General features: G+C 40.2%; 1 protein-coding gene across 1 annotated transcript; it reads left to right on the forward strand.

The window, feature by feature from the left end:
- Window positions 1–2,353: 2,353 nt before the first annotated feature.
- On the forward strand, window positions 2,354–27,293 carry LOC124261843 (multiple epidermal growth factor-like domains protein 11). Its single transcript, XM_046696218.1, has 14 exons — window positions 2,354–2,460; window positions 4,457–4,672; window positions 5,755–5,982; window positions 7,878–8,024; window positions 14,808–14,957; window positions 16,180–16,329; window positions 17,577–17,726; window positions 18,884–19,027; window positions 19,611–19,757; window positions 21,948–22,084; window positions 23,862–24,015; window positions 24,162–24,299; window positions 24,686–24,797; window positions 27,212–27,293. The coding sequence occupies exons 1-14, from the start codon at window positions 2,406–2,408 to the stop codon at window positions 27,234–27,236; spliced, it is 1,953 nt and encodes a 650-aa protein (XP_046552174.1). The 5' UTR covers window positions 2,354–2,405; the 3' UTR covers window positions 27,237–27,293.
- The last annotated feature ends 30 nt before the right edge of the window (window positions 27,294–27,323 follow it).

Consider the following 27,323-nt stretch of genomic DNA (forward strand, 5'->3'; position numbering starts at 1 on the left):
TAACATTCACACCGGTTGGTTCCCTTGAATGGTCCTGGTAGATATATACTAGGTTCATAGAGAAACTGTGCATACAAAAATGTAACGTCATGAGGCCATTGGGATGGTCCGTGGGGCAATGTCTCAACGACAAGTGGCTCCACATTTCCACTGCCACCGGAACACCATTTCGGCACTGATTAGACGCTACCAGAACACAAATGACGTCATCGATCAGCCACGTTCTGGACGTCCACGTGTAACATCGCCATGACAGGACAGATGGTTAAGGGTGACCCATCTTCGCCACAGGTTTCAGACTGCAGTGATGACTGCCCGAACCACCCCAGGACTTCGCCGTATCCACCCCAACACGGTTCGACAACGTTTACGTCATCACGGGATCAGACCACGACCTATCCTGACACAACGTCATCGACAAGCTCGCCGAATGTGGTGCCGAAATCATGTCCGCAGACCCTTGTTTTGGTGGAGAAATGTTGTTTTAACAGATGAGGTTTTAACAGTCCAGGTTTAACATTTCCCATAGTGATGGGCGTCAACGTGCCTATAGACGCGTGGGAGAACGTTATGCACAGGCCTGTGTCTTGGCGAGGAATCGCTTTGGTGGTGGTTCCGTGATGATTAGGGGTGCAATAACAGCACGCCAAAGAACTCCTTTGGTGATTGTTCAGGGCAACTTAACTGGTGTGGGCTACAGGGATCAGATTCTTCGACCTGTGGCAATTCCTTTTCTGCAACGTCATGGCCCTGGGTTAACATTCCAGTAGGACATACGGCAAGGGTTGCTATGGATTTCTTGCAACACCACAACGTTGACTTACTGCCTTGGCCTGCAAATTCACCGGATCTCTCCCAGATAGAGCATGTTTGGGACGAGATGGACCGACGTCTACGCCGTCTTCCTCATCCGCCAGATAACGTCCTTGACCTTGCAACAGAACTTGAGAGAATCTGGCGTGATATCCCACAAGCCTTGCTTGCACGTTTGATAGGCTCTATGCGTCGTCGATGCACTGCTGTTCTCAATGCCGATGGTGGACATATCCGTCACTGAGCTTGTGACATGGTCGTTTGACCCCTGTCTTGCTTGTGGACTCGTGACGTCATTGTGATTGACTTTTCAATTGAAATTCTCACGACTTTTTATGGTCTCATGGTCCATCCATTAAAGTTTATATGTATCTTTGATATTGTTATCGTACTTATGAACTGGGATAATATTTTGACAATGCACAGTTTCTTTATGTGGCTAGTATATGTTCCGGTCTTCTACTTATTAATTGAACCACCAACAATATTATGCCAAGGTCAGGATTATCCAAAAGTACGAATACATGTATTCTATACTGATAATAATAGACCCATATAGCATATATATTGTCATATGCAGGCTTTATATCCACACTCACCCATTCCCTCTTTAGATACTTTTAAAAATATTACATACAAATACATTCCTCATGAATTGTCATGAAATAAGCAAGTCGTGGCATGACTTTACAAGCAGAGATGGATATGGGGGATTAAGAACCTAGCCTGAGGTGATCTAGATTTCCTTCAATTTCGGCATTTTGGACAGTCCGGGATTAGATATTTCCAAGTTCGAGAAAACGGGTTAGACTGTAAAGTCAGTGTGGTCACAAAACGCAAGACAATCAAGTGATTGAAGTCATGAGCATCGACCTGTACAATCATGTCATCCCGTCGCCTTTTTTGGCAAGTAAGGGTTACTGAAGATAAATTCTTCACGGCGCGCCGTGCATTAGCATCTCTTAAAAACGAACGTAGGACATGTTCGCGTTCTGTAGCCACGCGAGTCATGTACACATTATCACGACTCCATGCAACATCTATCCTGGTGAAGTAGATATAACCGTGTTCCTGGCGATGTGTACACATTATCACGACTCCATGCAACATCTATCCTGCGGAAGTAGATATAACTTACCCGTGTTCCTGGCGATGTGTACACGTTATCACGACTCCATGCAACATCTATGCTGGTGAAGTAGATATAACTTACCCGTGTTCCTGGCGATGTGTACACATTATCACGACTCCATGCAACATCTATCCTGGGGAAATAGATATAACTTACCCGTGTTCCTGGCGATGCCTACCTGTAAATTCAAACATTGCTGTGCATGCTTGGCTTCACCCAGACACAAGCGTGTAAATGGGTTTGTTAACAATAATAGTTGCAGCTAGTGGTAGCGTTCATTATTATAGACCAATAAAAGACCAATACAGAACGTCAATGTTATGTGAGAGGCATGTTGTCATGAAATCTCACTTGAATGACAGTCCCTTGTGTCCCATTAAATTCACTGTATGGTTGTGTACACAGTTGAACAGGGTTATAATCTTGATTTCCTTCCTGGTCTGTGCGGCAGTGTTTCGCAATGGCTGTGAGAGACGGAGTTGTGATTTTGCTTGCCAGTTTCAGCCTCGTTACAGGTGAGTATTTTCTTAGAATATGTGTTTCAGCGCCAATTGAGGGCATTATATACCTGTTAGTATTTCTAAACAGGTACCTACACAGAACGGTACAGACAGCATTGGCATTGATGATTTGGTACCTTAATATATAGTTGTATCATGCCGGATGATCAAAATACTGAATCATCCCACCCATGGGTGTAATTCAGAATAGCAAAATTATCCCAGCGATATTCAAACTATTTATCCCAGCGATATTCAAACTATATTCAAACTATTCAACTAACTGTGACGGATTACCAAGGTAGATCAAAAAGTTAACCTGAAATCTGCACGCAACAGAATTGTGTGACACCAACTGAACTTTGTAGGTAACAGAAAGCACTTGGTGTGAAACCAACAAGCAACTTAGAAATGTGATACAATTAACTATTGTATTTTAAAACAAAGTTTTCAAATCGTACCAATCGGTACAAGGGAATGACAATGGCAACATGCATATATATATATATATCACCCAAAATTACTTCCCATGTACCGCTTGCTTGACAAAGACATTAGAATCTATGTCGAAACGAAAAGAAGTTGTACATCCATAAAAATAGTCCTCATTCTTCATCTACCCAACTTCTAGAATGCCAATCAAAGACGTTATAGCAATGCCAATCAAAGACGTTATAACATTAAAGTCAGTGATGAGTATCTTCTCATCGCTGTGATAGTTTCAGTCTTCCAATACAGGCCTGGACTGGGAATTCAGGGTGATCGTCACACAACTGCTGGTCTTATTGAAATAGGAAATGTTATGAGAGATAACCAAGGTAAGAGTTAGGCACGCTTTGTATGCGTAAAAAAGCCTCAAAAACGTTATCCAACTCTCTGAACCAGACTACGGAATATTCCGAAATCGTCCGATAAATTTCATCACCAATCTTCTCTCTACGAGTGAATATAGTAACCAGCTCAATTTGGTAGAGACAGCAAACCTCTGTGCACATTGGTAAGAAATCTCTGCTAAAAGCAGAGTCGACTTTACTATGTCATGGGTATGTGTTTGTTGACGGAACATTCAGCAGTATTACAGCTGTGCGACGTGATCTGTAAACAATCGAGCCTGGGCAAGATAATCCAATGATTGAAACCATGAGAGACATGGCTGAGCATGTGTTTCTGAATCACTATCAAATAATGATGATATTAGGTATTCACATTAGGTATTTTCTGTGTAAGAGTAGGGGTGATATAAAAAGATGGGCACATCAATTTGGGGTTTGTTGTTTAGCGACACAACCAGTTATTCCCCAAATATTTAACAGCGGTCTTCAAACAATCGTACACAGTCCAGACCACAGTCCAGAAATAGGCATTGTTGGCGCCATGTATGTCGTCGGGGTCCGGAAGTAATCAACCATATATTTTACCCTGACCTGCACATCTATTTAGTCGCCTCGTTCGACTAGCATAGGCACTCTACCTGAATTCCCGAGAGGATGTTTATATATACATAGTTAGTAACAACCTGTCGACTGAGAGGTATTTATGTTAAAGATGAGGTAGATGATATGACACTGCAGACGAAGTAACATTCGTTGACTACAACATAACAGGGCACCAGAAAATCAGCGTTAGATTGTAACCTGTAAAATCAGTTTTCGAAAAATGCCGATACACAAAAAATACAAAAAACAAGGAACTAGTTTGAAAGAATACATATTTTAAGAATACTCTTACCATCGTTTTTAAATTTTATAAGCACACTTTTGTAAGTGTTAAAGAGCAACATTACACGTTGACATTCAGTTGACCAGTTTGGATGGGATATTGCATAACCGTTTGACATTTCACACCACGTATGTACACGTGACCACTTGTTCCAAACTATTTTTAAGGGGTGAATTGTAAATGACACTGCTGAAAAATGAACATAACTTTGAATAATACTGTATATGTGAAATACATACCTTGGATACGAGTTGTTATCATTCTTTACTTGGAACTTCGTCTCATTTACCAGGTACTGCTACAAACGTTGCCCTGAACAAACCCGCATGGATGAGTTCAGCCTTGGACGGAAATCATCCTGCCAGCAAAGCTGTCGATGGAGATACAAGGGCCAATCATTTCAATCATGTAGCCCACACTGGGATAGGACAAACTACCGCTTGGTGGAAGGTGGATCTGCAGACACAAGTACAATCAGCACGGATTATCCTGTACTTCAGAACAAACTGTACGTATAGACAAATTACGTAATTCATATGAAACAGAATTATGATAAGAACTACAAACCATATTCTGACGTTCTCCTGGATTCATGCACTGAAATCCATCTTAATGTCGACCACTGTACTATAGTTACAAACGAGGCTGATTTCTATTTTCAGTTCATGCAAAAAGCCATCAACTTACGAATATGACGTTTGCATTCCCCAACTGCTCATTTTCTTTTATGGTATATTCATTTCTCGGAAAAACGTGTCTACAACCTAACTTTTCCTTCATGATAATGTAACTATATTTCGGCAGACATACATTCTAAATTTATAAAATATCAACACCTTCCTTATTTTTGTCATGGTCTAGCAAGTGACGGTTAGTATTTACTCACTCAAGCTCTTGCCAGTAGAATATGTCTATACTATAATTAAGTAGAGGTCACGAGACAGCGGCCACTGTTCACCGGTTGTCAAATCAAGGTGACGATATGTCAGAAAAGGGAGAAAAAAAAAGAAGAAGAAGAAGAAGAATGGTGCTGGCAAAACAAGACGCATAACTGTGGGTTGGGACTGAGATTCTAACCCAATATAATAGTTTTTTCTCAGAGACGGTGGGGCTGCCTAATGGTTCGAGTGCCTAATGGTTCAAGCCTTCGCTCGTCACGCCGAAGACTCGGGATCGATTCCCCACATGGGTACAATGAGTGAAGCTCATTTCTGGTGTCTTAAAACAAGAAGCCATGCATTCTGAATTACCGTCGTACTTTTGTGATGGAAACTGTATAGCTGGATAATATGTCTCTTAGAACCGATGAATGCCACAGAAAGAATTCAAAGGACATTCACCAAACAAACCCACAACGAAAAGACACGCATCTTTGCAGAACACTACTGACGTTAACCAAACACCATAGTGTCAAACAATTGTTGTAGACACTCAAGGGCACATAAAAGTCGGACATGTACAATGTGACCTAACTGTATGCCGTAGTTAGACGCAATGGTTTGTTGATGTCACTCTGTTCTGGAATTCACGGTTGTATTCCATTGCTTGAGACGCCCTGTACTTAGTCTAATGTATATCGCCTTGTTTCAGACATTACTAGACGTAATGGCGTGCAGCTGTACACATCAGGGACAAATTCACTTGATCCCAAAGAAGGAAATCTATGCCACACTGTAACAGGGCGTCCTAAGGGTACAGACATCGATGATATACTGAATGTGACCTGTCCTGGGACCTGGCGATACCTGACTGTCTACACAGAGACTAATAATGACGGAGGCGGTGTTATATTAGACTTTGCTGAAGTGCAGGTGTGGAGTAAGTATTCTATTGTGCGTGAAGTAATAACTGTATTGAAGAAATCTCTCTCCAGACCAATTTACACAATTGTTGCATTTAAAAAAATCCACTCTGAAACTATATAGCATGCCTTTCAGTTCCCTAGGTTTTTCTTTTTCTCCCATTATGCAGATGAACTGCACGATGATCATGCATCAAATTGCTTTAAAGCCTGTGAACATATCGTGCATGTGCACTGCTGCGTTTTGGTGTAAAGAATGATTAATAATTCGCCACTGAGTTTCATCATTTATTGAACTCATGACAATAATCTTTAAACGTTACGAATTTGTTTTACAGTACATCAGTTCATGTGTAAACAGTACCTATAAACAGCGTGGAATATTTTGCAAAATCTAGTTTTGAACAGTTGACTGAAGTAAGTGGCTACATTTACACTAGTGAGTCTAAACTTTTGATGGGTAGTATATTTGACGTTGAAAAGTTTATACAATCACTATGACACGGATGGTTGGTTGGCTGGGGTGAATGAGTGAGTGAGTGAGTGGGTCACATCGCCAGCATTTCAGCCATATCGTGACTATGAAAACTATATACATTCTGAAAACGTAAAATGGAAAAAGAGATTCGTAATGGTATCCTGGATGTGTAATCAGAATGGTTCGCTTACATTGATTGATCAGCTTCATCTTCATCTAGTTGGTACCTCTTTGAAACAGGGAAAAGTTCCTCAAGGATGTGAACATCAACATAATCATGTTTAGTTGCATATGTTATCAGTGATAGCTTCAAACAAACGATGCCAAGACGTGATTTGCACATGTTGACATTTCGAAATTCGATACATCAGTGACAAAAATGATGTCCGATACAATTCCCTCATTTGACTTGTACCATACGTTCAAGAAATATTTCAGGTGAACAATTGACTAGACTTTGCTTATGTTTATGACTAGTGCCACCGGTAGGGCAGGATAACCTCACCTTTACGCAACACCTGGTATCATCAATATTTCAAGGTGATTCATAAACGCATGCTCTGTCATCGTATCGCATGGTAACAATCACCGGATTGTCTAGTCTGTAAATACTGCTGAAACAAACATACACTCATGATGTAGTCAACTTTTAGCAAAGATTTCTTATGAGTGTGAAAAGGGTTTTGTCACTTTATTTAGACACAACTTTTAGATTAAAGCTCAATGTGGAATATAATTATTTGTCTCACGTGGGTCCCATTTGATGTATGAATGCGTGAAGCATGTTTTAATGTTAGTTTCAGTTAACGATGTCACTTGAGTGAAAAAATCGTTTTCCTGTCTTGGAAACTCCAAACTAAAAAAACTCAATCAAAACTTAGATACACACATGATAATGCAACTAATGGTAAAGACTGGGTCGGTCAACGGGGATATGTTTAAATGTTGAATTTACAATTAGTAAAGTTTTGATATTCTATAATCATCTTGTATAGAACATGTGTTGTGATACTATTTGCAGTCAGGCCACGTCCTACATCGTGGCCTGTTGTTGAATACGCGTAATACAGTAATGATGGCTGTGTGTCAGTTCTCTATAAGATCGTGTAATATCTTAAGAAGTGTAAGGTATCGAGTCATGCAGCTGGCCATATTAGAATAGACATAGAAAATCATAAGGTGCATTCGGTGAATAAAAAATGTTTGTTGTTACAAATAAAAATCCACCGATAAAAATCAGATTTCCTGTCAGGGACTTGTTTCCCACTGTGACAAATACAGATTCACTGATCATAACGTGAGAAAAATAAGATGAAATAAGTGTAAGACTGACTTTGTGCAAATACTCCTGTAGACTTATTGTGCCAAGCAGTTCGATGTTATCATTTGTTACATGATTAAACAAATAAATCAACTACTCTGCATCTATTGTAGCGTGCTCTGTTGGCATGTATGGGGTCAGCTGTAACAAAGGCTGTAACTCTCGCTACTGCGACGGTTCAACCGAGTCGTGTGATTCCTTCACCGGGGCGTGTTCAAGTGGACAGTGCCAGACAGGATGGACAGGAATAGACTGTGCAGGTGAGTGTTTGATAAATCGGATGTAGAATGATGTCTGATGTTTTGTCTCAAGTATGACCTTAACGTTTGGTGCAGGTCGAAGGTGTTTCACACTTTGGTGAGACTGCGAGCAAGGATAATAATTAGCAACACCTAGTATTTCAACCCTCGACCTTGGGACCTCCTTGTAACTTCGCAGCGATTTCTGCATGTTTCCATCCAATGCTGCTGTTAATTTACACATTGTTATTACAGAATAATGATAACTTTATGGATATACAACTTCTTTATTCTGTGAAAGGCGACGTTTTACCATAGATTCTAATGTCATTATCGGGCAAGTGATCACTTGTACGTCCATAAAATTATCATCACCTCAACATCTACTATGCCCATCAAAAAGGATTTTGTTTTTAAACAAATATAATCATCACAGTTTTAGTGGTCAACTTTCTCTTATGCCGAGCAATCTTTTAGATTTCCCCAAAGATTCCTAAGATGATTATATGCAAACCTTTAGCCTGTACTAACGATAAGATGGCATTAGGATGATGAGGATGGCATTAGGATGGTATGTCTACCAAATGAAAGACAACACAACACAGATGTGTGGATGACAATGAGCGCGGTGTGGATGGCGCCGACGGGACCTTATATATATGAGCTGTTTGCAGCCCTCTGCCGTGTTAAAGCAGACGGGCAAGGTATAGGCAAGTTTGTACTTCCTCCCGTGGAGACAGCAGGCAGGAAAAGCAGGCTGATAAGGCATTGGAAAGTTTGTACTTCCTCCTGCGGAGACACCAGGCAGGAAGGTTTAGGCTGCCACTGTGAAAGCAGAAGCCAAGTAGCCCCTTTTTTAAGCTAATTTAGTGTTTAGTCCCGTCGGCACCATGCTAACAGGTCCGCACGCTGCCCGCTGCCGGACAGCGTGCGGGGCTGCCATCCACAACGAGTTAAGGAGTTAAAGGGGCAGTAGGGGAGAGGACGTATCAGAGGTTTTACTGTTTTACTTTAGCGTTGCCAGAATGGCCTGATGCTGGGAGTCCATGGCTTGCTTAGATAGATGGACCCCGTCAAGATACTGGGCGGGGTCAGGTGTATATGACACCACCCTGCCGCCCAGCTGCCCCCTCACGACGTTGCTGATCCGTCAATTGACCTTCCTTCTCTTCAGCTCGAGGGCGCGGATATCAATAGCTCCATGCCACTCGATCCGAGGTAGCATCTGTGACCAGATGATCATGGCAGCTGGGCAGCACAGGCGAATGTATAGCAAGTCCTGATACATAGCGTCGTAGATAGCTTTGGCAGGGACCTCACACAGGTCGTTGGATCCAAGGTGAATCAAAACAAACGACCTGCATGGGCCCCTCGCCCTTATTAGCCCGTCCACCCTGCTGCGCAGTTCTGACCACTTGAGCCCCCCCCCTACCCCACCCCCCCACTGGCCCAGGCTACTTCGTTGCGGCCCAAGGTGTTGTTGTAGCCTCGCCATATAACTGAAGCCAATCACCCACGGTGGTCCTGCAACCCATAATTATTAAATTATATTTGTGTGCTTAGCCAGGGGATATGGATATACGCCTGGTAGGCATTCGATCTCCAGCGACCAAATTCCTGAATCTGAACTGCCGGAATTCCTTGCATCGCTGCTGTGGTTGCTGCCCCTATCCGAAATGAATGAGAAAAGTAAAGATTAATATTGATGGGTTCGCTGCCGCAAGCGTCTTCCTGAGCACTGCTTGAAACTGAAATCTTGTTATAAAGGAGCTGAGTTATTGTGAATAATGAAATACCCGTCTGTACGAGGTCGTAGGATCCACGTAGGATTGGTCGCTAGCAAAAGACATGTCATTCAGAAACACTGCCCACTGTGACGAGTCACTGATTGGACTGGCGACTACCTGACTTACCCTGAAAAAACCCAACAAATGTTAACAGGTACGCCGCTGAAAACATAGAAGCTTCATATGAAGACCTACAAACCGTGGGGAGGAGTTGCACAATGCGAGTTAGCAGATCGAGTGTAATAGGCTGACGTGTATGTGACTTCCTCGATCCCCTTGCCATCCCTGCAATGGCTTTCTGCACTAAAAAGCGGTTAGACCTGCACTGCAAGGAATTGAGCTTGTTGATGGAGGATAATGCTGAAATGTAAGAACGGGCCGTGCTGGGAGACCTACCTGAGATAAGCTATAAAATGAAGCATATGATCTAAAGGTACAGGCCATATGTCTGGCAGGAAGTACACCACCCGAAATACCCGCAGTGACTGAACCGCCGACTCGTAAGCCCTCCAAGTGTTTGCCGCCATCGAGTTTGCTACTAGGCTGTTTGCTTCCGCTGTTAGAAAAGCCAGATTTCCGCTGGGATTTCAGAGGCCAGTTGATCCGCCTGTGTGACTGCTGCTCGAAACCGTGACCAATGAAATCTCGAAAGAGCGTCTGCTATTATGTTGGCCTGGGTTGGTATATAGGAAAGTCCATATGTTTACGGAAGTGACGTCACGAACTACGCTCACTCGTGTTCCGGTAGGCAGAAAGCAACAATGGTTGACGATAACAACGAGAACCGGTGTAGCGTAAAAAGCAAACAATGTTCGGATTATGTACTTAATCCTCTCAATGCTACTGTTGAACCCATTCGACAGGAGAGCAGCATAATGACATCCCCCAAATAAAACTTGCAATAATTATTCAACAAGTCGGATTTACGTGTCATTTGAATTATGTATGGAATTAATTAATTCTCAGGCATCTTAATATATAATCTTCAATTAGTTTATGTACCTTAAAACGAAACGCCCGCGAACTTTAAATTCGTTTGCCAAAATTCTCGGCACACACCTGCACATAACGGCCATTTTTTTACTTCAGGCACATCACGTCGAGTGGTACCCTGCCTAATATTTTCTTCAAAATGAAATATGTTTTTAATAATTTGATCAGTATTTTTGTTCTTTGGTGAAGAGAAAACACTGAAGTTTCCCATTTCCTAAAAATTAGTAACTTTCGGTTTAATTATTTATAAACAACAACAATCTTAATGTTACATCACCGATTGGACGATAGGAATGATCATGGCAACGGCGGTAAACAAACAACTCCATATGCATCGTGATACCGAAAACAATGTGCCATCCTTTTGATAGATCTAACTATTTTCGCTCGAATTAATTACATGGTCTGATTAGGTAAATGGTATTGTCTTTGTAACAAAATTATCATATTTATCGAGTTTATAATGATTTTGTTGGATAAACCTTCCCACACTGACATTGTTGACAGCCGTGGGTGACGCGTAAGGGCGTGAGAAGACACGAAGGATGTTTGAAAATACGTGTTCATAAGCAGAATCTGAACTCAAAAACATTCAAAGAAAACGACCCAATGCCTAAATAATGCAGATCATGAAACATTATCACAATATTTGTAATTGTACCCACCCTTGATGAAACCGAAGCACATACGGCTTGGCACTCATGGAGGTAAAATAGGCACGAGTTGGAAAACGACCATTGATACATTTTCTAAGTTGGTTCAAATTCCCGTAAAATCCAAAATATATAATAGAATTAAGTTTTCAATCACCTTCAATTCGTTATTGTCAGCTGTTTTCAACAGTAGTTAGCATTTTTTGCTTGCGTTGTACATTTTGTCCCCTCAATATTGCCGCCGGTGAGTAGATGAGACGCCGCAAGAATGGACGACCCATGGGAATTGCCTTGCATTCAAAGTTTAGCTTGCACAGTATTGACTGCAGCATATGCAGTGTAACTTTCTTGGATGGTGCCTCTAAAAGCTGCGACAGCTCATGGACCAGTTGTGCTATCTTGTCCTTAGGTATTCTGATTTCACCCCTAGCCATGTCTATGGTGAGGCCCAGAAATGTAAGACAAGTTGTAGGGTGTACTGTCTTCTGGTGAGGGATAGGCACGCCCAGATTATCAGCAAGTTGCAAAGAGGTGTAAGCATGTTGGAGGATTTGCTTAGGTCCACTGCCGCCAGGATAAAATCACCAAGGTAATGAGCGATGTCCTGGCTGCGTGTAGTGACTTTGATAGCCCATTCAATGAAGGTGCTGAATGGCTCAAATAGAGCACAAGAAATGGAACAGCCAAAGGGAAGACATTTATCATTGTAAAATTTTCCCTGAAACTTAATGCCGAGTAGCTGAATGTCAGATGGTACCACAGGCAGGAGATGAAGGCTGATTTGACATCGAGTTTGACATGTACGAACCCCTGCCCAAGCTTTGAATCATGGCTACAGCCTGGTCGAAACTGGCATACTGCATTGTACATGCTTCCTGTGGTATAAAATCATTGATTGATGCGATAGACGATGGGTGAGGCGGAAGGCAGCCACGCCATGAACTGATGAATCGGCTTTCTTAGGCACCAAGCCGATAGGGGACACTATAAGAGAGTGCACTGGTCTGTGTGGAAATGGACCCGCCATGCGACCCGACTGAATTTCTTTTTTGCAGCTTTTGTTCCACTATTAGTGGCTGTTCCCTGGCACATTTAAGGTTGACAACGTCCTAAGTGACCCGGGGCTCTTCATAGTTTAAGCTGAAACTCCTACTGAAACCCTATTGTAGTAACTGAGCTGCTGCTGGATTGCACTTATAATGCCTCAGCCACTGTTCCAAGCAAACGATGTTTATTGGAGTTGGGGCCGTGTGAAATAGCTCTGCCTGGCAGGGTAGCATGTTGCTTAAGAGTTTGCGTGGGGACTGTGTCCCTTTTGCAACGGAAACAAGACGAGGCGCCATGCCCGCCTATATTACATCCCGAGCACCTGTGTGCATAACAGCACATCTGACCCCTATCTAAAGCGCCACAATTAAAGTTTCTACATACCTCAGAAGACGTGCGCTGCTGAGTGGGAAAATGCCTGCTGTTTGTGGTTGGGGAACATTAACTGCAGCCACAAATGTCCGTCGATGGCACCCCACGACCGAGATGGATCACCAGCAGTCGGCGAGGCGGCCCCGCGTATCGTCTCCATGTACGAGAGCATTTGTTGGATCTTATTTACATCCGCCTGACGCTCTATTACCACGCTGATGTATGTCAAGAAAGCAGATGTCGAAAACCCAGTGCTTAATTGACGTATAGACTGCTGCTTGGGTTTAAAAACTACCTGTCCTGAAGTGTCAAGCTCCATTGTGAAGTTGGAACCCTCCTGTGCTGCCTGGTTCTCTGAAGGCAATAGGGACCTCATGTCTATAAATTGGTTGGCCTGAAGGTCAGAAGCGGGTGCCCCCTCTGCCTGGCGCCTCGCAACCTTCGGGCGTCCCCTGACCACAGCGTGGTTGATGGCTGCCTTACACTTGGTTGGCATGACGAGTAACACGGAAGATTGTGAAGAAAGTTGAACAATTATATTAATCAATCGAGACTGCAGAAGAAAAGGACGGAAAGCGAGAGTGAATGCGAATTAAGTGTTAGGTTAAATCAGAATTTTTATAATATACCGGAATTTTAGCGAGAATCAAGAAATTATTAGAGATGAAGCAGGATGGTGAAGCTGCCAGGACAGCATGCAGAATGGAAAGGAAACGGACGTGACGTGTGACTGCGGATGTGACATCACTCCGGAAGTGACGTAGCTGATATTATGGAATGCGGAAATAATACACTGTCATGTGTGTTGCTGCACTGGATACTTATCGTAAGCTGAGTGTATGAAGCTATGCGAAGGAATTGTAAATGCTGCCCATCACCAATTTAGCGGAATATGCCACCTTATTACCTGAAGGTTGAGACAGATGTTTAACGAAATACACGGCATACCATGTTAGCTGCAATGCCGAAACGAACGTGATTAGAAATGACACAATTCGAGGTGAAGTTACATACCCGAGTGTATTTCACTTAGAGTGTTAGAGCTGTACCAATGTAAATGCTGCCTATAAACCCATTTAGTAAAATAATGCTAGATGTCATTATGTCGATTTGCCATGACCATTTTTGGAACATGTCATTTGAATTTTGCACTTAAATTAATTCATAAGACAAATAAGTCGAATATTGTAGAATATTTCAGACTGGTGATACAGAACGAAATTATTGTTTTTGAAATATGCCTTTTAACGTTCCCAAATTCATCATCACATACGATTCATTCTCATATACGATCACACCTTGTTCATGATCACAAAATACTATTTTAATATTAAACTTACTGATGTTCGGTTTACTTTGAATTCATCGAGAAAATAACTGTTTTCGAATTTACGAAATGCAACTGAAATACTATTATTCTGACAATGTGTCAATGACAATGTGAGTTGTATTGTTAAGAAAAGGCAAATTTGCAGAAATTAAAAGACGAAAACTCCTGTCGTCACCATGTCACATTTCAGTTGTCGCATCATCGCACTACCACTCATAATTCTTACTTTATGTTCTAAAATTGTAAATACAGGCCAAACTATGGTTATACTTGCGAAATATACAGTTCTCAAACAGGTAACAGTAACACTTGCAATGGTTCATACATGCATCTGTAAACGAGATGTTGCAACTAGGTTTATGCATTATGCACATAAATCACAGCCAAACTATTGTGAAACATGTACTTAATTTACAAGAACATTCAGCAAATAGTACGTGAGTTTGGTTCAATGCCGCCTTGAAATATATTTCTTTCGCCTCATCAATTATACTTTAAAACATAATTTACAGTCTCACTGTATATTGTATTTAATATCAATTCCTACAGCCTCCAATCATATGGGTTATCTCTTTTAACACTTATTATTACATTATTGCGTATGTGTACATTTATTACTCAGTCTGTGTGGAGGGAAAGTACGGTCCGATTTGTGCCAGATACTGCAGCTCCAGACAGTGCAAGGTATTCTCTTCCACGTGTGATCGTATCACTGGAACCTGTGGTGATGTCGGATGTAATGACGGATGGATGGGGGCGGATTGCTCCACAGGTAATGTAGTGTCATTTCACGGTTCATTATTCATCAGTCAATATATAGTCAAATAGCCCTTAAACATTTTCAATATGTTACCAAGTCTACCTACCCGTATCCCAACGGACACAGTCGACCTAAAGATATCACATAGGCGTTGTGGCAATTTTTTTCGTGGTCAATGAGCAGCCTTGGAGCTGTTGCAATATCTTTTCACGCTCAACAACCGGGTTCGATCTAGCAAGGGAATCATTTCCAGGTGCTATTTTGTGCTGTCTTGTTACCTTATCGCTAAAAGATAGCAGAAACATTAAAATTGAATGATTAGACTGAAAAATGCGGCTGTCAATATTTTCACAGCAGATGCCTACAAAATGATAAAACGCAAACTGGAATTGTATGCATAATGACAACGTTACAACGTAATCTCCAAGGCGACAAAGTCGTCCCTACCAGATGATTAAGAGGTATTTTGACCATTGGCTAGAGAACATTAACACCCAGTGACACGTGAAAATCCGGGTTAGAGTTGGTTTTCAACAACCCACGCTTGTTGTAAGAGGTGACTAACGGGATAGAATGGTCAGGCTCGCTGACTTGGATGACACATGTCATCATATCCCATTGGCGTAGATCGATGCTAATGCTGCTGATCACTGGATTGTCTGGTCCAAACTCTATTTACAGACCGTCGCCATATAGCTGGAATATTGCTGAGTGCAGCGTTAAGCAGCAACCAACCAAGCAGCCAACCAACCGACCAACCTTCATATGATACGCCGACATAAAGCTCGAATATTGCTGAAACAACAACCAACCAAAAATAAGCATACGTCTTCATAGTCCTAACAAACATAGTTTGTAACTCCTACACAAGTGCTTGTTCAAATGGTGAAAATGTTTTGGAGTTAACAAGTACTTTGTTTCCTATTATATATTGTTGCATTGTCACCGCTTGAGGATACCGGAAATCATCTTCAAATATCAGTCAGAAATTCCATTTTGTTCCTTTTTTGTTTTTGTTTATCGTCACAATTGTTCCGCTGTATGGCGATGGTCTGTATATAGTCGAATCCATCGATCTATGCAATTGGAATACGAACACGAGGACATTTGTCTACCAAGTTAGAGAGCCTGACGATTGCCGTTATTAGTGATTATACTTTGCGTCCCCTCAAATTCATATGGGTTATCTCTTTTGAAGCTGAATACTATTATTGTTATTTCATATCCTGCTCAGAGTGTTCCACTGGAAAATACGGTGCTAACTGTGCCAAGGACTGCAGCTCTAGACACTGTAAGACGTCTTCCAGCATTTGTAACCGAATCAGTGGAGCCTGTCCAGATGATGGTTGTCAGGACGGATGGATGGGAGCAGACTGCAGAACAGGTAATGTTGTTACAAGATCTGAACCGGGCCTCCAAGAAGAATGCTTAGCTCAAGTGACGTTATCGGACGGCTGATATTTGTCTGGTTATTTCTTGTAGCGATGTGGTAAAATACGCTATTGATATGACGTCATTGATCCTGAGCGATTATAAATGAGTGTGCCCATTGCCCACTAGGCTGAAAGCTTGATTTACTATTCCACCTCAGTTTAGTCTGTATGACTGTAATGTTAAATGTTGATTTTACTTCATGCATACATCTCTTGTGATTTATAAAGAAGTTTGATTTAAAGTTATGGTAACGTTCTCTCTAGCCGTCATGTTAGAACATTTTATTGTGAAACAGAATAAATTCGAAAAACATACAATTAATCAATGCAACTAAAATGGATAGTAATTGTCTTCATCATCCTACACATCCAAATAAACGACAACACATTCTCATTCAAACCACGATGCCCATTCTCCGACTGGTTTGATTTACAGTTTTATTACTCTTTCTCAAAGTATACTTTTCAATTTCTAATGATAACACGTCATATCTAATTTAATGTCGTAGCTTAGGGCTGCTAATACCACTATGCCATTCGGATATAAAGTAATATCAAACTATATAATCTGATATAAGTTTCAAACTGTTCACATGTTCATAAAGCCATGTGCACAAGGGAATTGGTTAACATGTTAAATGTTTCCACACTTACCATAACAGTGCAACGTGTATAACGTTTTTTTACACATGTTGGGCCTGGGAACCTAACAAGGTTTAAGTCAAACCTTTATCATTTACTCTGTGAGGTACTAACATACAGCTGTAATCACATTCACCTATGACATCTTGACCTACAAACTCGGCAAAACATCTGAAATATAACATCTTAAGTGTACAGCAGCAGGGCATTTAACCAGTGTCGATCACGCAACAATTGGATTCCATTTTTATCTTATGTCTTCATATTTTTATCACACTCATTGATATGTAGAGAGAAAAAATCAACATGATTGCACTCAACCAGCACGTATTTTAAGCCCCAGAACATGAAATATTCTTACTATTTTTTACATGTTTTTTCTGGAACAAAACAGCACAAGTATGTTTATTTCCCAGGAACAGTTGATTGTAATTACTTGGGTCAATTCTTATACTGATTTTGTGAACAGAGGTGATAATAGACTTTGACCATGGTTTATTGTTATAGTTTTTTTTACTTTCATAGAGTGCATTGTTTTTTTCCATATCTTGCTCAGTGTGTACCTCTGGAAAGTACGGTGCTAACTGCGCCAAGGACTGCATCTCCCGACATTGCAAGACGTCTTCCCCGACATGTCACCGAATCAGTGGCGCCTGCTATGCTGACAAGTGTGAGGAGGGATGGAAGGGGGTGGACTGTACTTCAGGTAACGTGGTAACATTTATGACTAGTATCACAATTGCTATAGTCTACATGGGAATATATAATGCTCATTCAAATATTTCTCGGACCCTTATGGTAACTGCATTTTATCGCTGAACAGTCCAATTCGATTCCAAAAGGGTCACTTCTTCCCTTGTCATTTGACCGTTCAGGATTCCACCATCGACGACATTACTTACCGAGGATAACATCAATGACAATCGACGACATTACTTACAGTGAGAATGCGACAGGAATTAATAGCACATTGGAACAGACTTTGGAAATATAACGCCTCTGTTCAATGTATACATTGTCGTTTCAGTTAGTGGCTGCAATTTCAAGAATACAGTTTAGTTGTCTGTCTTTCTTATTGTGGCAAAACTGAAATAAATTGGTATTATATTTGCCTTCTAGGCCTAAAGACATTCCTTTTGAAATGATCCGGGTTGGTCATGTCTATTTGTACACACTAACCTAGTCATACAGTCAGAGGAATCTACCAACATGTATGTTATGTCACTTAACGTGTCCTCCACACAATCACATAATATCATCAATAACCCAGGCAGATCCATTATTCTTAATCATTGTTATTTGTCATCATACCATGTATACGTGTCGGTGTCTTCATTGTAAACATGTATCTACGTGTTATAAACTTCTGGCTAAAATTGTCAGATTGCCAGAACATCGTTTGGTCAAACACTGTTATTAAACGTTAAAAAAAAAGATTGATTGTCAAGCTTAAAACATTGGGCACCATGCGTCCGATTTATGTTATTTTCGAATGGCTTTGCATACTTTTGGCAAGCTCAGAATGTTGGGGATGTGAAAGGATTCATTAGCATATTCAAATTAAGAATTAAGGATGTATGGATGCAAGTCTGCTCGTGTGCATAAATCTTCAATGTTAACATGCTTATGTACCTTCAAGACCACCCTCCAAATGGAATCATCTAAATTGCCTCGTTTCAGACAATAATATCTTCAACATAAGATCTGCAGTCTGTCGGCAGTTCACCTTTATGTCTCTTTTAACAACCTTATTGGATGTGAGTTCGTTTGGGGCCACTCGCAGTAGATACACGTCTCGTATATTCAATCCTATCACCTGTCCTGACATAATATACATTTGAATATGACAGTTCGGTATTCTAGAATGCACCTCCGGGTATTATGGAACTAACTGTGGAAGAGACTGCACTCTTCGTAACTGTAAGGGGGACTCCAGCTGTGACAGGAGACAAGGGCAGTGTGAAGGTGGATGTGCGGCTGGGTATAAGGGAACAGATTGTACTGAAGGTATTTTCACACATAAGCAGCGATGTTTGTCAATATATACGTTGGTAGCACCATGACAACCTGTCTCTTGCCAAAATATATCAATTTGGGACGAATGTTACTGAGCTGCGTTGGTTGAACAATATTACGACGTACAAATTCTACCACTAACATCAACGAGAACATGTGTACTCTCTATGGTTGTCGGTTTTTTTACATCAAACATTCCGAACTTAGTTCATGTGTATCTTCCAGAATGATTGGCAATTCCTGTAATGTACACAACATATGTTATAATGTCAACCATCTCAGTTCACAATTGGCTTTTGTTTGTTTTCTAGTTCGTTGTTCAACGTCGCGCTCAGAAGTATTCCAGCTATATGGCGGTGGGTTGTAAATAATCGAGTTTGGACCAGACCATTCAGTGATCAACAGTATGAGCTCTCGCAATTGGGATACGATGACATGTGTCAACCAAGTCTGACCACCCGATCTTGTTAGTTGCCTCGACAACCCTGGGTTGCTCAAGAAATTCTAGTCCGGATCATCACGTGTTTACAAATTACTTTCACACTTACACGAGCTCCACTTGTATGTATTTCAGCGTGTACCGGTCTGATGTACGGTCCTAACTGTGTGAGTTACTGCAGTGCCCGACATTGTAAAACAAACTCATCTACATGTGACGGAGTGTCAGGAGAGTGTCTTGGTGGCTGCGAAGATGGGTGGACAGAACTAGACTGCTCCAGAAGTAAGTTACACAGCACCATTTGTTTGTATTTCCTTTGTTGATCATGTGACCAATTGGTTAAGGCAAATAGGTAACTCAGCGGAAACTGAATTTGAACTTATTCGAGGAAATTATATACCATTCAACGTTTCAAAATGCACTATATGTTTTGTTGATTGTTGATAGCTGATTGCTGCAGGATAACGTTGCATACACATTTAGGAGTTGCATATCTTGATGGTATCATCTGTACTAAACTGCAAGTAAGATGTGTACATCTTTAGTTTAATGCCCTACCCGACATGCTCTCATACTATTCACACTTGCTTATTGGGTGTGAGTGACAAGCGTGTATGTCCTGAATCGGACAGCCTACATTTAGCACTGACATGATTTCATAAAGGGTACTGTAAATCGACAAAGTTTCGCGGGCAGGAAAGTTTTGCTGGTAATTGCGAATGAACTCCAGGCGCGAACCTTTCAAGGCGTAATGATGTCTCTCATTTTGTTAGGCAACTATTCCTGGTCCATGTAAATTACGTGATCAAACAATGTCAAGAAGTCAAGATGTTCGCCTACCGGCAATATTCCTCAACACCATGTACTTACTTTACAGCAATCACTAACATAGTTGCGTTTACTCACATCTCGAAATGAAGTGTAGTTGACGGTAAATGGATGCACATACATATTTTGTTTCGCCAAAAGTCATAATTAGTGTAGCTGAACGATCATATTTCAACAAACTCTTTTCACAGTGGAAATATCGACATCGCACGAAACCTCATCGGTGACAGGTTAAATTGTTCCATGCATAAAAGTTAATACACCAAAAAGCTGTCGCATAACCTTAGTTATGATTATAATATTTTACATTTGTAGAGCACAATCTGCAATGAAAATGACACAATACTAGAATATATTTCTGTTTATAAAACAATAGTTTTAGATACTATCTTTTTAAGATCACTGCATCACAATTCATCTCGGTATGTTATCGGATACGTTTTAACTAAATTACCGGTAGGGGAACGTGTGCACAGCACAGCTGATTGTTATTTCTTGCGTTGTAAACAAGACAATTACACACGGTAATCTTAATCCCTTAGTTATGATTATAATATTTTGCATTTATAGAGCACAATCTGCAATGAAAATGACACAATACTAGAATATATTTCTGTTTATAAAACAATAGTTTTAGATACTATCTTTTTAAGATCACTGCATCACAATTCATCTCGGTATGTTATCGGATACGTTTTAACTAAATTACCGTAGGGGAACGTGTGCACAGCACAGCTGATTGTTATTTCTTGCGTTGTAAACGAGACAATTACACACGGTAATCTTAATCCCTTAGTTATGATTATAATATTTTGCATTTATAGAGCACAATCTGCAATGAAAATGACACAATACTAGAATATATTTCTGTTTATAAAACAATAGTTTTAGATACTATCTTTTTAAGATCACTGCATCACAATTCATCTCGGTATGTTATCGGATACGTTTTAACTAAATTACCGGTAGGGGAACGTGTGCACAGCACAGCTGATTGTTATTTCTTGCGTTGTAAACGAGACAATTACACACGGTAATCTTAATCCCTTAGTTATGATTATAATATTTTGCATTTATAGAGCACAATCTGCAATGAAAATGACACAATACTAGAATATATTTCTGTTTATAAAACAATAGTTTTAGATACTATCTTTTTAAGATCACTGCATCACAATTCATCTCGGTATGTTATCGGATACGTTTTAACTAAATTACCGGTAGGGGAACGTGTGCAGCAGCACAGCTGATTGTTATTTCTTGCGTTGTAAACGAGACAATTACACACGGTAATCTTAATCCCCTTAGTTATGATTATAATATTTTGCATTTATAGAGCACAATCTGCAATGAAAATGACACAATACTAGAATATATTTCTGTTTATAAAACAATAGTTTTAGATACTATCTTTTAAGATCACGTCAACAATTCGACTTGATACAAGAGGAGGACTCGCAAAACAATCACGACGTATCACGACGTAGAACTGACTGGGTTGTTGACCATGCCAAACATTGACGACGGGGAACTTTGTCGATTTACAGTATATTTTGGAAGCACACCATGATATTTTAAGCCTTTAGTTCCAATTATTCTCCAATAATATATACTATAAACAAACTTCAACGTTTTGCTCTTTAGACTGCCAGGATGGCTATTATGGCCAAAACTGTTTCATGAAATGTGATGACAGACATTGTACCAATGCATCCTGTCCTGGCGACGGAGCATGTAGTGCTGAATGTGAGCCGGGCTGGACTCTCCGGACTGCACACAAGGTAAAACGAGTTTTCAATCACATGAGTTGCATACACGCACGAAACAAATGTCCCATATAACACATATCTGTCACACCGTCATGTTGGTGGGAGTTTGCTGAGTGCGGCCATAAACAACAAAAAATCAACTAAACACAATCTGTCACAAGGGAGCGGACGTGAAGAATATCATAATGTAACTTGTGGTTTTGTTTTGTTGTTGTTTAACGCCGCGCTCAGAAATATTCCAGCTGCATGGCGTCGGTCTGTAAATAATGGGGTCTGGATCAGACAATCAAGTGATCAACAGCATGAGCATCGATCTACGCAATTGAGATACGATGACATGCTCAACCAAGTCAGTGAGCCTGACCACCCGATCCCGTTAGCCGCCTTTTACGACAAGCATGTTTGCTGAAAACCAATTCTAACCCCAATCTCCATGGGTCTGGACTTGTGAAAACAGGAATTATAATTTTTTGTTGTCCAACATGTGTGCGTTGATTAATATCTATAGTCTGAAATAACTAAAATTTAATCAGAAAAGCCTTTAAATTGGCAAATGTTGGAGGCACCTGAGTAAATTAGAAATATAGTGAGAAGGATTTGAGATGATTTGGGGTGTTGAAGCTGATTTCAAGAGAATCGCGATGACGATACGTCCGTCTATTAGAGATTTGCTTCTATTAGAAATCGGCACTCACATCGCAAATGCGGTACTCTCATCTTCAGTATATGGTATTTTGTCATGTCTAACCATGTCTGGAAATGAAGTACTACTGACGGACGGAGGAAACATGGTCCTATATATTGCTTCTATTTTATGGCGGATGGTAAAGAGTCATCAAAATATGACATATCCCCCCGGCTCCCGCATATTTGCAAAAGTCATATGAATCGTATGCCTTTAAAGAAAGTCATAGATCACTGTACTGTGTCCAAATCCATCTTGTTTTCATTGAAACGATAGAAAAAATCAGAACTCTGACCACTTCAGTAATTGGATAATACACATACAACGTTTCAAAAAGATGTCTATAATGAACAGCTGGATGGGTCTGAGTATAAGACTTGTTCAGAAGTGCCAATGCCGGCTAGTGCCTATATATAAGCGCGCGTAGGTTCGTACAGTGGTACTAAGACAGTATAACATGTATGCTCAGCGCTAAGCACTGATACTGTTATTGAACACACCTCATGAAACGATTCTAGGAAACTAGTCGGCCTTCCGCTAAATTCCAGGAAAATTTAAGGGTGCTGCTAAAATGGAATGCCTGTTTAGATTCTGCAATTCGAAATTATGCACGGAACTAGTACAAGTGTGCTCTATGTAAAATTGTTTTGAATTGAAAGTGATCAGTTTATTAACGTTTTTGATCAGTAAAGAGACAGAATGTGTATAAATTAGAGATTTATAGAAACCTCGATTTTTTTCATTAACTATGAAGTAAAGTGGGACGAATATTTCCGATTACCTACATGGCCACGTGGTTCCTAATTTGATGCAGCTATGTTTATTGGTCATTTGGAATTGCAAAAATACAAAGAGACCAAATATTATTGGATGAAAGTTCATTGTATGTAATCCAAGTGTATATTACAGAGACAAATTCAGCCTGATTAAAAGGCCTCCAACCAATAAGGATCGCGGAGCATGCACGGTTTTTTGGTATCTTTTGACATAATTAAATAATGTTTCTATCTGAAACGTAAATCAACGATGCTTTACTTGACCAGTTGGCAATCTTAGACTGAGGGTGGATTGGTGTTGATGGATGTTTTTTTTATATTTTCAAAGATGTTCTTTTCCACAGAGTGCTCCAGTAGAACGTATGGCATGAACTGTAACAAAACCTGTGGCCAGTGTGCTAACAGCGACACATGCCATCATGTTACTGGGATCTGTGCTGATGGATGCGATGCAGGGTGGCAAGGTGAACTGTGTCAGAAAGGTGAGAAGAATCACAACTGAAACTGCATGAACTTCATTGTCCTCTTTACTGAAAACAACTTCAGCCGACTTACTAAGGGAAAACTATTAAATGTGATCTCAGAGCAATATTAAGAGTCTTAAACTATCTATCCATTTTTGTCTTAGGTTGTGGCAAAGGCACATTCGGGTCGAACTGTAAGAGTCACTGCGGCAACTGTAACGGGACATGTAATGTTGTTGATGGAAGATGTCTCTGGGGTTGTACCGAGGGATACAATGGTTCTCACTGCTCTGTGAAGCTTCGTAAGTACACCTCATATAGATCCTTAGAAATGACTTTAACCTCACAGATCAGCTGCTGGTATGAGAAATGGTTTATATTTCTGAAGTACTATGGAGCCATATTGGCTATTTAAGTATATTTACAAATATTAATACATTCAAACATGAAAATCAATTTGTGTTTCACCCTTCATTGTCGTAAGACATTTCACCCCACTGTACTAAATAGGAATATTGCATGTTTGAGTATGGAATATGTAATATATGTGCACACGTGTCGTGATTTTAATTCAAAACTATGTGGAAATGACTAATTCTCCGGTGAATCTGAGTAAGAATACGGTAGTTGTATTACATGTTGTAGTTGAATTTGACGAGATACATACTGCACACAACTCGTATTTCAGCTCCTCGAAATGCACCAGACCAGTCGGAGTTTACTGTAGCAGCTGTGGCGGGAACAGTCGCAGGTTTACTTGTTGCGATAGTAGTCATTGTTGCTGTTGTCCTCGTCAGAAGGTAATTTATAAACTCACCCACACTTACTCAGCTCAACAGATATTTCACACCATTTCTAATTCTATACACCGATTATAAGCGGGCTATTTGATGTTACATCTGAGATCTAATGCAATAGAAACTGGACACCAATGTAGGTACCGATAAACTACATGAAATAGAGCCCCCCAAAACGGTTACACCTGTTTGGGCTGTCAGTCCAGATTTGAAGAGGTCGTTTTTGAGACGATGCCGTATTGGCAACTGCAGATACTCACATGAGTATGTATTATAAGAGAAATATATCCTCCGTTTTATTATCACGAATCTTGTGGGGGGGATAAATATGTCTAGAAAAAAAAACAGTCAATGGAGGTTTTACTGATGTTAAATTTAGTTTTTAAAAGACATCGAATTGTTTTTGAAAATTTTGATTACTATGGTTTGTAAAAGAAAATGTTGTTTTAGAATGGACAGATTCAATAAGCAGCAGAGGTAATAGTGGCTGTATCGTGAAAGGCAATTAAAATGTTGTAAATGTATTGCCCTCCCGAGAGGGTAAATAATGAGTGAGTGAGTTCAACAGCTGAGGGGATGATGTAAATCTAGTAACAGTCCGTTTGACACAAAATGATACCGATGAAGTGCAATGTAAAACACAAAAACAATTAGACATAAAAGAATCAAACCGACGCGGAGTGCAATAAAAACAACAGACCAACTCTAGAAAGAAATTGCATAAGTTTGGTCACATAAAGAAAAAAACTTGTATACAAAACTGTCATCATTTATTTGTGAATTTTCTAAGTTTGTTACAAGGGCGCATTAGCAACTAAAGGAACAGCGCGAAAAACGAGATGCACGTGCATTATTGACGTCAGAGACATGTGATTACTGCTGATTGACAAAGTGAAGGAAAATGAAAGTCTATTATTTACAAAGTCTATGATTTTTTCAAGGATGAAAATGACGGGGTGACCCAAGTATGCAATTGCTAAGTACATACAGCGCACTGCTTGTGCAGCTGGGGAACGTGTCGTCTCGCCAGCTCAAAAAATTGTTCAGAACCCGTTAACGCACGTGCATCTCGCTTTTCGCGCTGTCCCTTTAGCTGCCAATGCGCCCTTGTAACAAACTGGGAAAACGCACAGATAAATGATGAGAGTTTCTTAAACTTTTTATTCTTGTGACACAAATTATGCAATTTTTTTGTAGAGTTGGTCTGTTGTTTTTATTGGGCCTCGCGTTTGTTTGATTCTTTTATGTCTATTTGTTTTTTGTGTTAGTTTGCAATTCATCGGTATCATTTTGTCTCAAACGGACTGTATGCTTGGTGCAGTTAGTAAAGGTCCACATAGTTCCTAGTATGGTGATCTATCTACCTTCAGGTGCTTGCGATCTGTAGCCAATGTTTATATTGTACTGTCGTGTCAAGAGTGATTTACGGTACAGGATTCTTTTAAATCGTTATCGGTGATATTCTAGATGTTCTACTGTCCATCCTCGACATATTTTATCATAGAGCATTATTTATTATCAATGTATGTCATGTTTAGTCAAGGTATACTGAAACAGTGCCGATGTGACGGTAAATCTTAACTCACTCACTACAACAGACTAGTATGGGTTTGTGTATGTATATTCAGTTTGTTCACCCGCCGTTTGGTCTCAACTGCTGCACACTTTTATACAGCGTTCTGTAAGTTGCAGTGGTGGTAGATAGAGGTCATGGGGTTTAACATTTGCAAACCTGTTCGTAAAATGATTAGAATACATGGTTATGTGATAACATAAAAAGAGTTGTAGAAATTTTGGCTATCATGAATTATATTTCGATAACTGGATCGTGACCATATGTTTGAAAAGAATTCCCACAATCAAATGCACAAATCATTGATTGTAACAGAAAACAGCATGTACTGCAACGCACACGAATGTTTATAACTGTTCACAAATAAATATGCCACAGCCTAAAAACAAAATAAGTAAAGCACATTGACGGTCACATACCGTTGAAAGTCTACCTTATTTGTTTTGTACAAATGTCTTTCTCGGGATCTTTGCGACAAGGCAGTGCAGGATGTTGAGGTTTAGGTGTATGTACGAATTCACATTGCAAAGCCTTAAATTCTTCTTTAGCGTTTCTGACCTTATAACACGATCGGTATGATGTCAGCCAATGTCAGATCGTGTGACAAATACCTCTTTGTGACTTTGGTTCTTCTGGCCGTTGGACAATACTGTCCATTTGTTAACTGTTTCTACATGTACCAGTTAATGATGCAAGTTTTCTTTTGTATTTGTTTCCGTCCCAGATGCGCAAGTAATGAGACAGTCATGAAAAGCTTGTTTACTTTGGAGACGTTACTGCTAAAAAAGTAATTTTGTTTCGAGTATGTTAGTATCGTGTAACGTTTTCTATGTCTTTGATGCAGGAGGAGACGGCGGTTTCAACGATAGTGAAATAAACAAACAAGTTGAGTTTCACCCTAAAGCACATAGTAAAACAACAACAAGGTATGACAAACATTTTCGCAAACATTTTCG

Source organism: Haliotis rubra, unplaced genomic scaffold (assembly GCF_003918875.1).
Source record: "Haliotis rubra isolate DU_JTF1 unplaced genomic scaffold, ASM391887v1 Scf1198, whole genome shotgun sequence".
Taxonomy (NCBI): domain Eukaryota; kingdom Metazoa; phylum Mollusca; class Gastropoda; order Lepetellida; family Haliotidae; genus Haliotis; species Haliotis rubra.

Coding starts and splice junctions, on each gene's coding strand:
- LOC124261843 (XM_046696218.1), top strand. CDS start 2,406: ATGGCTGTGAGAGACGGAGTTGTGATTTTGCTTGCCAGTTTCAGCCTC. Junction 4,673..5,754: donor CCTGTACTTCAGAACAAACT/GTACGTATAGAC, acceptor GCCTTGTTTCAG/ACATTACTAGACGTAATGGC. Junction 19,758..21,947: donor AGAACTAGACTGCTCCAGAA/GTAAGTTACACA, acceptor TTTGCTCTTTAG/ACTGCCAGGATGGCTATTAT.